The sequence below is a fragment of the Ipomoea nil genome, unplaced genomic scaffold (genome assembly GCF_001879475.1).
Source record: "Ipomoea nil cultivar Tokyo-kokei standard unplaced genomic scaffold, Asagao_1.1 scaffold2742, whole genome shotgun sequence".
NCBI lineage: Eukaryota > Viridiplantae > Streptophyta > Magnoliopsida > Solanales > Convolvulaceae > Ipomoea > Ipomoea nil.
Window position 1 is genome coordinate 410,961 of NW_017619170.1, and position 15,163 is coordinate 426,123.

The 15,163-nt window shown below is 37.5% G+C and overlaps 1 protein-coding gene across 1 annotated transcript in view; it reads left to right on the plus strand.

Moving 5' to 3' along the window:
* The window catches only part of LOC109156615 (F-box/FBD/LRR-repeat protein At1g13570-like), a 53,493-nt gene extending 38,986 nt beyond the window's left edge, over positions 1–14,507 (plus strand). Inside the window, exons 2-3 of the mRNA XM_019304468.1 lie at positions 13,789–13,953; positions 14,029–14,507. Coding sequence (XP_019160013.1) covers positions 13,810–13,953; positions 14,029–14,310 — 426 coding nt within the window. The 5' untranslated portion in view covers positions 13,789–13,809 and the 3' untranslated portion in view covers positions 14,311–14,507. The remainder of the gene's footprint in view (positions 1–13,788; positions 13,954–14,028) is intronic.
* Positions 14,508–15,163: the final 656 nt, after the last annotated feature.

The window sequence follows — 15,163 nt, forward strand, 5'->3', positions numbered from 1 at the left end:
AGAAATGACACCAATAGTTGTCAGAGCCACTATTAATTCTTCTTACCTCGGACAAATTGCAAGGTATTGAGGCTCACGAATAACTTGAGACTACAGCGCTTAGCTTCAGAGGAAAATAGACAGACGGTTGATTGGTTTTCAAAATGGATTGTAGACATTAGAGATGGGATTACAGGATTTGTAACGATGGTTTGTCTGAGATCGATATTCTGGCACAGTTTCTGTTGAAGTGTGGACCCGATCCAACAGCAACTATAGTGAAAAACACCTTCCCAAGCGCGAGATATGACATGCTTGATGAGTCTCACCTAGAAGGCCGAGCAATCCTCTCATCGACTTTAGATGTCGTTTATCAAATTAATCACTACATGTGCGACATGAACATTGTAAAAGGTCGAACATATTTAAGTTGTGACTCTTTTTGTAAGGCTAGGGGTACGGTGTTCAATCGGTTAACCGAACCGTTTTAACCAAAATTTTTAAAAATCTCTCTTTCTAATAAAATATATTGTTTTATAATTTCCCATTCGTACTATAATTCTAGGTTAAAATTCCTATTCTAATATTATAAAATAGTGTAATACAATTCCTAATAGGAGATATTGTTTCCTACTTTCCTAAACATAGCAATGCTCCTCTTATGAACGTAATTGCTTGCCCATCAATGTGGGCAAGTATTGAGAAGCCAAAAGGCTCTTATTTAAGAAACCTTAGCTTAATGACTTCTTATTTTAGTTTTTTTTTTTAATTTATTATTTATTATTAGGGGGGTTTGGGAAAGATTAACCCAAAATATATGTGTGTTGTTTTAGTTTTCAGCAGTTTGGAGTAAATTGCTGAGTTATTAAATAATATTTTTGTTGTTTTGATTAAAGACAAAATGTTAAAATGGTTAATTTGTTAAAATTTTGGCGAATTTGTCAATAATCAAACAAGGCCATTATCTAATAATTATTATGGCATTTAACAAATTAATTGTATAGATATTAAAGTTCATTTGGAAAGTAGGAAAATAATTTCTGGAAAATGAGTTTTTAACTTTTGGCTGCACAACAGAATATTGTCTAAAAGAAAATTTATATTATTATTATTTAATAATGTAATAATAAAATAAAATTACAACAATAATAATAGTAATAATTAATAATTAATATTAATAATATAATAATAACTAAAACAAAACTATATACAAAATAAAATTATTTTTTTTAAAAAAAAAATGTTTGGAAAGAGGACCAATGCTCCTATTCCAAACATAATTGCTTGCCCATCAACGTGGGCAAGTATTGAGAAGTCAAAATGCTTTTATTTAAGAAGCCTCAACTTAATGACTTCTTATTTTAGTTTTTTTTTTTTTTAGAAAACATTTTTCTTTATAATGTTTGGCTGCACAACAGAAAAATGTCTAAAAGAAAATTTATATTATTATTATTATTATTATTATTATTATTATTATTATTATTATTATTATATGTAATTATGTAATATTGTAATAATAAAATAAAATTACAATAACAATAATAATAATATTAAAAATAATATAATAATAATCAAAACAAAACTATATACAAAATAAAATTAATTAAAAAAAAAAAAAAACAACAACAACAACAACAAAGAAGAGCCATGGTAAATGATGTTTGAAAAAAAGGAGCTCTTGAGCTCCTCTATATAAGAGAAGCAATGCTCTTCTTCCAAACATAATAATTGCTTCTTCCAAACATCATAATTGCTTGCACATCAATGTGGGCAAGCATTGGGAAGTCAAAAGGCCTGCACGTGGGCAAGTATTGAGAAGTCAAAAAGCTTGCTTGCCTATCAACGTAGACAAGTATTGAGAAGTCAAAGGCTCTTATTTAAGAAGTCTTAGCCAGCAGAAATTTGTTTAAAAGAAAATTATTATTATTATTAGTATTATTATTATTATGTAATAATAATGTAATAATAAACTAGAATTACAATAATAATAATATACAAAATAAAATTTAAAAAAAAAAACAAAAAAAAAAAAAAAACAAAGGAGAGCTCGTGGCTCCCCTTTGTAAATGATTTTTGATCCTACATCGAAAATATGGAAAGATGAGCTCTTGAGCTCCTCTATATAAGAGGAGCAATGCTCTCTACTTACCCATCAATATGGGCAAGTATTGATAAGCCAAAAGGCTCTTATTTAAGAAATCATAGTTTAATGGCTTCTTATTTATTTATTAGGGGGTTTTGGGACTCATAAATATCGCTCTAACAAATTTAAAAAAGCAAAAAATATTGCTAAGAATGTGTGAGTCATAATGAACAGTTTGAACTAGTACTCAGTAAAATGTAAAAGGACACCGAGCAGAAAGGGATTACCATGATTAACTCCCCGAAATTGGGTATTTATAGAGTTTTTGAATTAATATTCAGAAATTATTACATTGTTAAATTTGGTAAATTAAAATTATAAATCAAAACAAGAAACCAAATTACTATGTCACCCCTATACATTAATTATGTCCTAATTTAGGCAAAATAAATCTGCATCCTTGACTCAAAAAATTTAATGGATAGGATCCAATCTCACAATCTCATATGAAAAGGGTGATATGATCCAATCTCTCTCTCTCTCTCTCTCTCTCTCTCTCTCTCTATATATATATATATATATATATATATATATATATATATATATATATATATATATATATATATATAATGCACATCGGAATAAAGATTTCGACTTAGTTATACTTTGCACACATTTGTTAGAAGCTCTTAACGTTTGGTCGATATGATATGCAATGCACGAAAGGTAAAGAGCAGTATTTAAAGAGATATAGAAAGAAAGATTTTTATAGTGGTTCGGTTGTTAACAAAGCCTACTCCACTCTTCTTTCACAACTCGTGAAAGGGTTTGCACTATCACTCCTAGTACAAACTACTTTAAGTTGGCTTCCTTGATCACTAAGCCGGACAACCACTTGATAGGTTTTTCAATTTCAAGAGTTTACTCCGCCTCTATCAATTTCTTCATAAGAGTTGAGTGTTGGTAAGAAAGTGATGAGTTTCTCCAATAGGTTGAAGTCTTGACTTGCTGGCTGGTTGATGAATGATCTGCTTGTATAAGATGCAAGACTTCTTCAAAGTTGGGAAGATGGAATCTGGATGTATTTCTTTCAAAGATCTTCACAACTTACACGCTGGTTTAGAAAGCTTTTACAGATGAACTTGTTTAAAGAGCTTTTCTTAAGATTTCAACAGTAGAATGACCATCACTTTCTTCAATGGTGAAGAGAGATATTTATAGGAGGGAAAAATTCATCCGTTGGAGGAAGATGAAGATTTCAAACCTATTAACCAACATGTAATAACCAATGGGCATAGAGCATTTAATGCACTTGTACTGTGTAGTCGGTGGTGTCCAAAAAGTAGTATGACTTTTTGTCCTTTTGCACTGTCATGAAGTACCAATCATTTAATGCTCATTGGTTCTCGTAAACTTCATTCCTAGCTAGGACTCCTTTTGCCTAGTATGATTGCCCAATTTGAGACATAGACAACATTCTTCATGTGTTCATCGAAAAGATTGCCTATACAAGTTTGTCTCAGACTTGATGTCTCACAAGAAAGATTGTCTTTTTCTTTCGTCAAAGCAGACAGTCAAATGATCTATCTTATCATGTGATTTTCATCCGTGAGTTAGAGCCTTCAATTGAAGCATGTGCTCCATCTCAACTAAAAGCCTAAGCTGATAGTTGGATACACATTAATGGATATATGCTCACACGCCCCCTCACGTGTATGGTGGATTCCAACCAACACGTGGACCGGTAAATCGTAGTCGCTTAAGAGTGGCGTTGAGACTCGAACCCATGACCTTTGGTCTGGCTCTGATACCAAATGAGATAATTTGAATTTCATTCAACAAACAATTAAGATAGAGATTACAATACTAATAGTCTAACAACTCCTATCAACTAGGAAACCAACACAAGACTAGGCCTACTGTAAAGACTAGTGAACATAACAGAAAATATTAAAGTGACAAATAATAATATTGCTAACACACCCCCTCAAGCACAAGGGTGGTATGCCACAACATTGATCTTGTCACGTAGCGCTGCAAAGCGCGGCCCTGGTAGCGGCTTTGTGAAGATATCTGCTAGCTGGTCTTTTGTGGAGACATAGTTAACCATTAACTCTCCGGAAGCTACCTTGTCACAGACGAAATGAAAATCTATCTCCACATGTTTGGTCCTGGCGTGAAAAACTGGGTTAGCACACATATAAGTCGCGCCTAGATTATCACACCAGAGGGTCGGCGGAACGCCAGTGTGTAACCCAAGTTCCTGGAGTAACGACACAACCCAAGTAACTTCAGCTGCCACATCCGCTAGGGCTTTGTACTCCACTTCAGTCGATGAACGAGCTACTGTGCGCTGCTTCCTGGATAACCATGAGATTAGATTGGATCCCAAAAACACTGCGTAGCCACCAATGCTCTTTCTGTCAAGAGGGCAGCCTGCCCAATCTGAGTCGGAGTAAGCATGTAGAGAAGAGGACTCTGAGACAGTGAGTCGTAAGCCGTAGTCTAGAGTACCCTTGATATACCGGAGTACCCTCTTAACCAACCCCCAATGATCAGCTGTTGGTGTGTGCATAAACTGGCACAGCCGATTCACACCAAAAGATAAGTCTGGCCGTGTGATAGTTAAGTACTGTAAAGCACCCACCACACGACGATACTGGGTTGGATTATCATGTGGCTCAGCAGTAGACGAGACAGGCTGAGTAACTGCAGCCGGAGTGGCTAGCGGCTTACAGTCAGTCATACCAGCTCGACTCAGAATGTCCTTCATGTACCTGCGCTGGGATAGCATGAGACCAGTGTCAGTTTTGACAGTCTCAATCCCAAGGAAGAACCCGGGCGTTCCAAGATCCCGAATCTTGAATGTCGATGATAGACGATCCAGCAGAGAAGTGATAAGAGACGGATTATTGCCCATCATAATAATATCGTCGACGTATACTAACAAGTATACTCGTGAGTCAGCCGTGGAGTAATGAAATAGGGAAACATCCGTCTTGGATGATGAAAAACCTGCAGAAAGTAAGTAGTCATGTAATCTCTTGAACCAGGCCCGTGGAGCTTGCTTAAGCCCATACAAAGACCTTTGTAGATGACACACGTGATCTGGGTGTGTTGGATCTTCATACCCCGGAGGTTGCTTCATATATACTGTTTCCGCTAAGTGCCCATTCAGGAAGGCATTGTGGACATCGAGTTGCCTCAGAGTCCAGCTGCATGAGACAGCTAGGGAAAACAGTAGCCTGATTGTAGGCGGCTTGACTACCGGGCTAAAGGTGTCGAAGAAGTCTTCTCCAGCCACCTGATTGAACCCTTTCGCCACAAGACGAGCTTTGTATCGCTCGATTGAACCATCGGCGGTGCGTTTGGTACGGAAGACCCATTTGCACCCGATGATGTTCATGTCTGGTTTGGGTGGAACAAGAGCCCAAGTATTGTTATGTAACAGGGCATTGAACTCCTGGTCCATCGCATCACGCCATTCAGAGTGCCCAACTGCCTGTGAATAACAGGTGGGATCAGTGGTTACACTGAGAACTTGAAAACCTTCGCCAGTGCCTCGGGTCATATGTCGAAGCCTCATTGTATGCCCTCGATCTTGAGGCTCGGTCCGTGCAGCCCGCTTTCTGCGAGCCACGGTTCTAACTGGTGCTTCAATAGCTAAGGGGGTTGCCTCCTGTGCCAAGGGTATTGGACTCGGTGGCCTGTGTAAACCGGAGTCATTGACAGGTACGGGAGGCTGGTGTGATACAACGGGGCCAATTGCCCAAGGCAAGGCCGGTGGTTCCGGTGTATTTGTATTCTGAGCTGTCAATTTTGAAAAAGGAAAAACAGTCTCGTCAAATCGTACATGACGACAGATATAGACTTTCCCACTTGTTAAATCCATGCATCTATACCCCCTAAAGGAAGACGGGTAACCTAGGAAGACACAGGGTGCCGAGCGATAATCTATCTTATGCCGATTGTAGGGCTTAAGATAGGGATAACACCGACACCCGAAGATACGGAGAAAAGTGTATGGTGGTTGAGTTTTATAGAGACGACTGTATGGACTTTCAGAATTGAGTACAGGAGTTGGTAAATAATTAATTAGGCTTGTTGCTGTTTCAAAGGCGTAGTCCCAATATTGTTGCGGGACACAGCCTTCAGCCAATAAGGCCAACCCTGTTTCTACTATGTGACGGTTCTCCATCTCAACTAAAAGCTGATAGTTGGATACACAGGATATATGCTCACACCTTCCATCTTTCGGTCTGATGTTTTCTCTCGTCCTTCTTTTGTTCTTCTCTTCACCAAGTAGACCTATTTTTCTAAACGTAACTCAGTTTCGTGTGTTTGTCTATCTTAACACGAATCACGAGGTGAGTTGTGGCTTCTTTCGTCTAAAACGAAAGATGCATCAAATGAAAACAAAAATAGGGGTCTATAGTTCTAACAAGATTGGTATCATCAAAATCTAATTACACTTGTTCCTAACATATATATATATATATATATATATATATATATATATATATATATGTGTGTGTGTGTGTGTGTGTGTGTATATATATATACACACACACACACACATATATATATATATATATATATATATATATATATATATATATATATATATATATATATATATATATATATATATATATATATATATATATATATATATATATATATATATATATATATATATATAGTTATACACACTAAAGTTTGGTTTTTTTTTTTTTTTTTTTTTTTTTTTTTTTTTTTTTTTGTTTTGTTTTGAGGGAACATGCTGCCATTGGGATGAGCCGCCCCTCTGTTAAAGTGTTCTGCATATTGAATATTAATTGGGTATGGGGTTTAATGGTGGTGTCACTGGAATAGATGACTGGAAACCGTTGATTATTACAAAAGAGAGAGTATGAAGAAAAAGAGGAAATCTGATTGAACGGAGGAAGAGTACTGTTACATTGGTTCTGTCTTCATCAACTAAAAAGAAACTTTACAGATGGCCTTATATACATAGAGCTAACAGATAACAGAAAAGAGAAAAGATCCTAACTAACTTCTGAACAGAGCTTAACTGCCATCAAGGCTTAACTGCCACCTTTCTCTTCTAATACCCCCCCGCAAGCTGGAGTGTAAATGGAATGAAGCCCCAGCTTGGACACAAACTTTTGAAATAGCATTGGTTGTAGGGGTTTTGTCAGGATATCTGCTGTCTGATGTTCAGTAGGAACATGTAGTAGCTTTATGATCCCTCCTTGTATCTTTTCTCTTATCAAATGACAATCTATTTCTATATGCTTGGTTCTCTCATGGAGAATTGGATTTTCTGCCATTGCAATTGCAGACTTGCTGTCTAAGAACAGCATGGCTGACCCCTCTGTGTGTACTTCAAGAACTTTCAAGAGATAAAATAACCACTGTATTTCACAAACAGTAAGAGCAAGTGCCCTATATTCAGCTTCAGAAGATGACCTTGACACAGTGCTTTGTTTCTTGGACTTCCAGGATATCAAAGCATTACCTAGGAACACACAAAATCCAGTAACAGATTTCCTTGTGTCTGAACAGGCTGCCCAGTCTGAGTCAGCAAAGCCACTTATCTTCAAATTGGATTCTGCTGGATAGAATAGGCCCTGCCCAGGACATCCTTTTATGTACCTAAGTACTCTATGTACAACTTGGAGGTGGAGAACAGTAGGTCCATCCAAGAACTGTGATAACTGTTGCACAGCAAAACAAATATCAGGCCTGGTGATGGTCAAATATAGAAGCTTTCCCACCAATCTTCTGTACTGAGTATGGTCTTCTAATGGTGCACTATCTCCTTTGGAAAGCTTGTTGGTTTGCACCATGGGGCACTTTACAGGTTTACTTTCAAGGAAGCCTGCATCTTGTAAGAGATCTAAGGCATACTTTCTTTGAGTTAGAGAAATGCCTGTGTGATTCCTGGCAACCTCCAGTCCAAGAAAATATTTCAAATTTCCCAGATCTTTGATTTGAAAAGCTGAGTGTAGATGGTCTTTAATATGCTGTATTTGAGTCTTGTCACTGCTGGCTAGGATCACATCATCCACATATACCAGAAGTGCTATGAAATTATCATTAGATCCTCTAGTGAAAAGAGAATTATCACAAACAGCTTGCTTGAATCCCATGCTGATCAACTTAGAGGTTAACTTAGCATTCCACTGTCTACTTGCTTGCTTTAAGCCATCGAGGGATCTTTTTAGCCTGCATACTTGTCCAGGTTGCTCAGGAAGAAACCCTGGGGGGAGGGCCATGTAAACTTCCTCATTAAGATCTCCATGCAAGAAGGCATTGTTGACATCAAGTTGATGCAACTGCCATCCTTTTGCAGCTGCAACAACAAGCAAGGTTCTAATGGTTGTTACTTTTGCAACTGGGCTGAAAGTGTCCACATAGTCTAATCCACAGGTCTGAGTGTATCCTTTTGCAACCAGCCTGGCCTTACATCTCTCTATTGTGCCATCAGCTTTGTGTTTCACCTTATATACCCATCTGCATCCTATTGATTGTTTGGAGGGAGGAAGTGTGGTTAATTCCCATGTGTCATTGGCTTGTAGAGCATCTATTTCTGCCTGCATAGCCCTTCTCCAACAGTCATGTTTGATGGCCTCATTGTAGGACTTGGGCTCATGAATGTCTAGAATGTTTGCAGCAAAGACTTTGAAAGAGGGTGATAGCTTTCTGTATGATAGAACAGCTGAGAGAGTGTGGGGAGAGGTCCTGGTAATGGGCAAACTGTATTCATAATCTCTGAGATATGCAGGCCTGGTCATTTGCCTGCTGGACTTTCTGGTCTGGACTGGCACAGGATCAGATTGTTCCAGATCAGGATCATTTTGTATAATGTCAGGTATGAGATCATTTTGTTCAGCATGGCCACTGAGATTACTTGTCTCTTCTCTTTGGACAGTCCTTTGGGGGGTAACATCCTCCATAAAACTGATATCACTTGGCAGAATGAGATTCTGGGGTGAACCTTGCTCATCAACTTGATTTGCTACCTTGTAAGGAAATATATGCTCATAGAAAACCACATCTCTTGACATAAAAACCTCCCTGGAATCTAGATCATAGAGCTTATACCCTTTAACTCCATTAGGATAACCAAGAAATAAGCATCTTCTAGCTCTAGGTGAGAACTTCCCCAGATGCCCTTTGTGCAGAACAGCATAGGCTAAGCATCAAAAAACTTTGAACTGTGAGTATTGGGGAGTCCTTTTTGAACAGGACTTGATGAGGAATCTGTCCTTGTAGAGCTATTGAAGGTAATTTGTTGATGATATAAACTGCATGCAGTATGCAATCTCCCCAAAACACATCTGACAGCCCTGATTGAAATTTGAGTGCCCTTGCAATGGCCAAAATATGACCATGTTTTCTCTCTACTACACCATTCTGTTGTGGTGTATATACACAAGTTGTCTGGTGATTGATGCCTTTTTCTTGGTAGAACTTTTCCATCTTGAATTCTTGTCCATTGTCTGTTCTTATACACTTGACCATTTTTCCAAACTGAGTCATGGCAAGAGCACAGAATCCTTGGACTAGTGTTCTAACTTCATCTTTGCCTCTCATTAAGTATACCCATGTAGCTCTGCTGTAGTCATCCACAATGGTTAGAAAAAACCTGTGTCCATATATAGTGTGTGTGTGATATGGTCCCCAGATATCAATATGTACCAAGTCAAAGCACTCACTCGAGACAGTAGAGCTAGTATTAAAGGGTAATCTCCTTTGTTTGGCTAGATGACAAATGCTGCAAACATCATCTTTATTCACTTTGAAATTTACATCTATCATAGGTAACTGCTTCAGTTTTTCATAGGAAAAATGCCCTAGTCTAGCATGCCAAGTATTGGCAGAATTACAAGCATTAACCCTAACTTGTGCTAGTCTATCATTAACAGGAAAGGTTGGTTTCACAAGGTAATATAGCCCCTTTTGCAAGTTAGCCAAGCCAATCATCTTCCCACATTCTTGATCCTGTATAATACACCAGTCAGAATATAACAACACTTTGCACTTGGAGGTTTTAATTAGCTCACTGATAGAGATCAGGTTATAATGAAAACCAGGCACACAGAATACATTTTGCAGGACCAGATTGTCAGCACTTACAGACCCTATATGTGTAATGTCAGCTTTGTCACCATTAGGTAGCTCAACAAACATACCTTGGACTTCCTTGGCATTAGTCAACATATCATGATGGCATACAATGTGGTGAGTAGCTCCACTATCAAGTATCCAAGCAACTTTATTTTCAGAAGAAGGTTTAGAGTAATTACCTTCAAATTGAGAATTGGGAACGAAATTGGCAGCAATCATGTTGACCTGGGGTGCCACTCCTCCAATTCCATTCAAAGGTGATTGATAGGCCATATAGTCCCTCTGCAGGAGCTGCTTGAACATCCTGTACTCATCTTGATTCAGAGTGATAGATCCAGTGCTGGCAGACCCCATGCTTTCATTAAGAGATTGTTCATCTGTGTTGGTAGTAACTTGGTTGGCAGAACCAGCAGGTTTATTTCTTGGTTTCCACCCAGGTGGATACCCATTTTTCTTGTAGCATTTCTCGGCAACGTGTCCAGTGAATCCACAGTATGAACAAACAGGTTTCTTGTTATTATTATTGTTGAACTTCTTAAAACCTGCCCCACTGCCTTGAGTGAGTAAAACACTGCCTGCTTCTTGAGGTTGCAAGCCTACCACTCCATTATTGAACCTTCTTTCTTGTTGTTGAATCATCATGAACGCCTCATCAACATTGGGAAGCGGCTTCGTCATCATAATCTGGGATTGAACCGATGCATAAGTATCATTCAAACCTCTCAAGAAGACTGACAGATTGTCGTTCTCCAAGTTCTGATGCAGAGTCTCTAATAATCCACAATCGCAGACTCTTTCACATTTACACACAGGAAAAGGCCTAATAACCTGGAGTTCATCCCACAGATTCTTTAATTTGGCAAAATAGGCACTCACTGTCAAATCTCCTTGCCTAATTTGATGAATCTCTGCATGTAGGTCAGAGATCCTAAAGATGTCTGCCTCGCTGAATCTTGCCTTCAACGTGCTCCATATGCGTTCAGCTGATCCAACCCAGAGGATCGTAGACGCAATTTCTGGGGAAACAGCTCGCATGATCCAGGTTGCCACCATGTTGTTACATCTCCTCCAATAGGGATACTTCACTTCTCCTACATTTGGCGCAGAGATTGTGCCATCAACAAACCCTAGTTTGTTCTTGGATAGCAATGCCATCTCCATTGCCCTGGCCCAAGGGTGATAGTTCCGGCCATTGAGGACGGCGGAGACTAGAATCAACGAAGGATTCTCATTTGGATGCAGAAAATACGGACTAGCCGCGTCATTTGGATCGAAGTTTGCTACGGTAGAGTTGATCGGTGGTGCCGGCATAGTCGCTGTAGTTCCTACTGCTGGTGGATTAATTGTGATACCAGGAGGTCTGTTTTGCGCATTCCAAGCCATTGATGCTTATGGCTCTGATACCATATTACAAAAGAGAGAGTATGAAGAAAAAGAGGAAATCTGATTGAACGGAGGAAGAGTACTGTTACATTGGTTCTGTCTTCATCAACTAAAAAGAAACTTTACAGATGGCCTTATATACACAGAGCTAACAGATAACAGAAAAGAGAAAAGATCCTAACTAACTTCTGAACAGAGCTTAACTGCCATCAAGGCTTAACTGCCACCTTTCTCTTCTAATATTGATGGTCGGAACAGGGTTTACGGCAGCACCGGGTTGAGGGAAATATGAAAGTGTCAATGAAATTTGAGTGTGCATCCGTGAAGAAGTGTGTGCATTGGGCTGGGTTGAAGATAATTCACATGATACGGAACAGTGAAATGTATTTTTTTTGATAGATTTATGAGCATCTATAATTGACATAACTATTCTTACATTTGCATTTTCATTAATGTTTGTGTGCCCATTTAGGATATTATGATTTTTTTTTTTTTTTTGTGCATTTGGTTAATGTTGAATATAACGAGTGGGAGGGGAATCAGTGACCATTCCAAGAGCAAACTGTGGAATCATTATCACTATTGCATAAAGAATAGGCACAATGTACACTGCACTACTGGAAATTATGGAATTTCCGACCACCTGAAAGTGATCTTAAATCAAGTTGAAACCAAAAAGTGGTCGGAAATAGCAACAATGGTTTTTCCGGATACCAAAAGTGGTCGGAACAAGGCTTTCGACTTGATTTAAGATCACTTTCAGGTGATCGAAAATTTCATAATTTCCAGTAGTGCTGACTTGAATACTAATTCTCATGTATGCCATCTCCTAATGTAGCTAAAAAATAGAAAGCATCCCATCCTCCACTAGGCGAGATCCTTGGGTCTACACCAAATGATGATTTTGTTAAAACTAAAGTAGGATTGTGACTTATTGAATTGATAAGTGATGATGAGCAGAAGAAATGAGGGAGTAGTGTGTGGATGCATCTGTGCATGATGAGTTTGTGCATTCGTAGGTTAAAGGCGGATAATGCAACCTGTGCATGTAAGATAGTTCTTTGTGTATATATTTAATTTGTTTGTGACATGTAGCATTTGTGGCTATAGACAAATAAACAAAGTAATTTTAATTTTAATTTTGTGTAGTGTTTATAGTTTATTTTATGCTACAAATATTGTCGTAAGAATTCTTTTTTTTATAACAGTATGTGTATGTGTTATAGTTGTATGATTTGATTTGTGTGTGTGTCAGTGTGCATGTGTAGACATAGATTGTGAATTAATTTGTGTGCAGGTGAGTTGGATTTTAATTGTGTGCGCCTGGCTAAGAGATAATTATATAGCTAAAAATGATATTCCTTTATGTATAAAATCTGTAATTGCTAACGCCGTGTGCATCTGCTGTAAATAATTCTGTGTAGTTGAAGTGTATGTGAATTGGGTGAGTATTAAAATTAACATTTCATTCTTCTGTGCATTTGTGAGTGTAGAAATGCTACATTCTGATTGGCACAATATTGGTGAATTAGTTCGTGTGCATCTATGACATATTATATTGAGTATTCAAATAAATGGTGCCTTACAGTGTGTATTTGTGAGTGTATAAATGGTGCATTATGTTCGACACATTGGTGAATTAGATAGATTGCATCTATGATTAAATAATCAGTGCATTTTGTGAAACTTCATAGTGCATATTTCCGTACATGTGCATCCGTGTGACATATTATATTGAGTATTCAAATAAATGGTGCCTTACAGTGTGTATTTATGAGTGTATGAATAGTGCATTATGTTCGACACATTGGTGAATTAGATAGATTGCATCTATGATTAAATAATCAGTGCATTTTGTGAAAGTTCAAAATGTGCATTTTAAGTGTTTAGTGCATCTTGCAAGCAGTTAGGAGTGTTGGCCTGTCTAATTTTTTTCCGGATTGCTAATCTCAAGCACATAACTAACAATGTTTTTGTGCATTACACAGAAGGACCTACTCTCTATGTTTCTCGATGATATGCACGACAAAGAGAAGGCTATAACAGTGCAACTCCTAGAGCCTAAACGTCTGGACACAAATTTCAAAGCTTAGTTTGGATGGACAACATCTCAAGGTGCATTTCCTTTTAAGATTCTCCGTGAATATATATTTCCCAAATGATATATATATTTAGGTTGTGTTTTAATTTTTCTCTGTGGTGCAAAGCTTTTGGCTGCAGGTTCCGTTATGAGTGCTCTTCCAGTTAAAGTTAATAGCTTAAGGGAACTTACATTGTTTGAAATTAACTTTACTGATCTGGAACATATATCTTGTATTCTTTGCTTGCTTCATAGCTCTCCTGGGGTGCATAGCCCTCAAATTTGGGCAAAGGTGGGAAAATGATCCTCCATTTCCATTTATTTCTTCCAGTTTTGGTTTCAACTTATTTCAATTTTTGTGTTATAGGTCCCTGCAGTGACTGCTGGCGACGACCTTGCTTTACAGTATTTGCTGCAAGAACATAGCGGTATGAGAGAAGATATTAACAGTTTGCAAACATTGGTGATCAAATATTTCCAGGGGTCAAGAGCTGAAATGCTTTTTGTAAAGCTTATACTTTCATGCTGCTCATCACTACAAAGGATCACTTTTGTGGACAATCAAGTATTACAGTCGAATTTCTCAAATATTTTGGAAGAGTTGTTGCTGTTCCCTCGAGCTTCAACGAAAGCACAAATTGTGTTCTGAACCTGTGACTAAAATGTGGTTAATGTTTTTGGTTTCTCAATTTGAAATATAGTCTCAATGAGCTGTATGTTGAGACATCTTATGATTTGATCAAGTTTTTGTCTGGCCTTCTCACCACAGCTTTTTGAGGTTTGGTTTGAATAGTTTCTCCGAAGCCAACTGCACTAGAATGTAGTAAGTGATATTTCTTGGTGTAATACGACAAATTATGATGTGTGCACGTGCCCACCATGCATGCGCACGAATCTATATCCATAATTTCTATATTGTAGATCCATAATTTCTAGAATCTCAGTGAGCTAAAATTTATACTTTAGATTCCAATTGTTGAACCATGTTTTCACAAATCAGTGCAGTATAGAAATTATGGATCTACTGTATTTAAATTATGGATCCTACGATTTTAGAAATTATGAATCTAAAATATAAATTTTAGCTCACCGAGAGTCTAGAAATTATGGATCTACAGTATAGGAATTATGGATATAGATTCGTGCGCACCATGCAAAGTGGGCACGTGCTCACGGCATAACGATTGGTGTAATACTTTAACTGCATGTTTGGATTATGGAACAACATGTCCTATTTTATTCCTTATCTATGACAATCATAATGAAATTGCATTTGTAAACCCAAGCCCCTTTTTTATACTCCTTCTGTCCCATTTTATCTGTCATACTTACTATTTATTGATGAAACTAACTCTTTCTTCTTAGTTTATTTTCTTTAGTATTCTTAAATTATTTTTAATTTTTTCTTTTTGTGTTTAATAGTATTTTTGTAGTTTCTAAATATATAAATTTTATAAACTAATACTAAACTTAATATTATGAAAAATTAGATTAAAAATAAC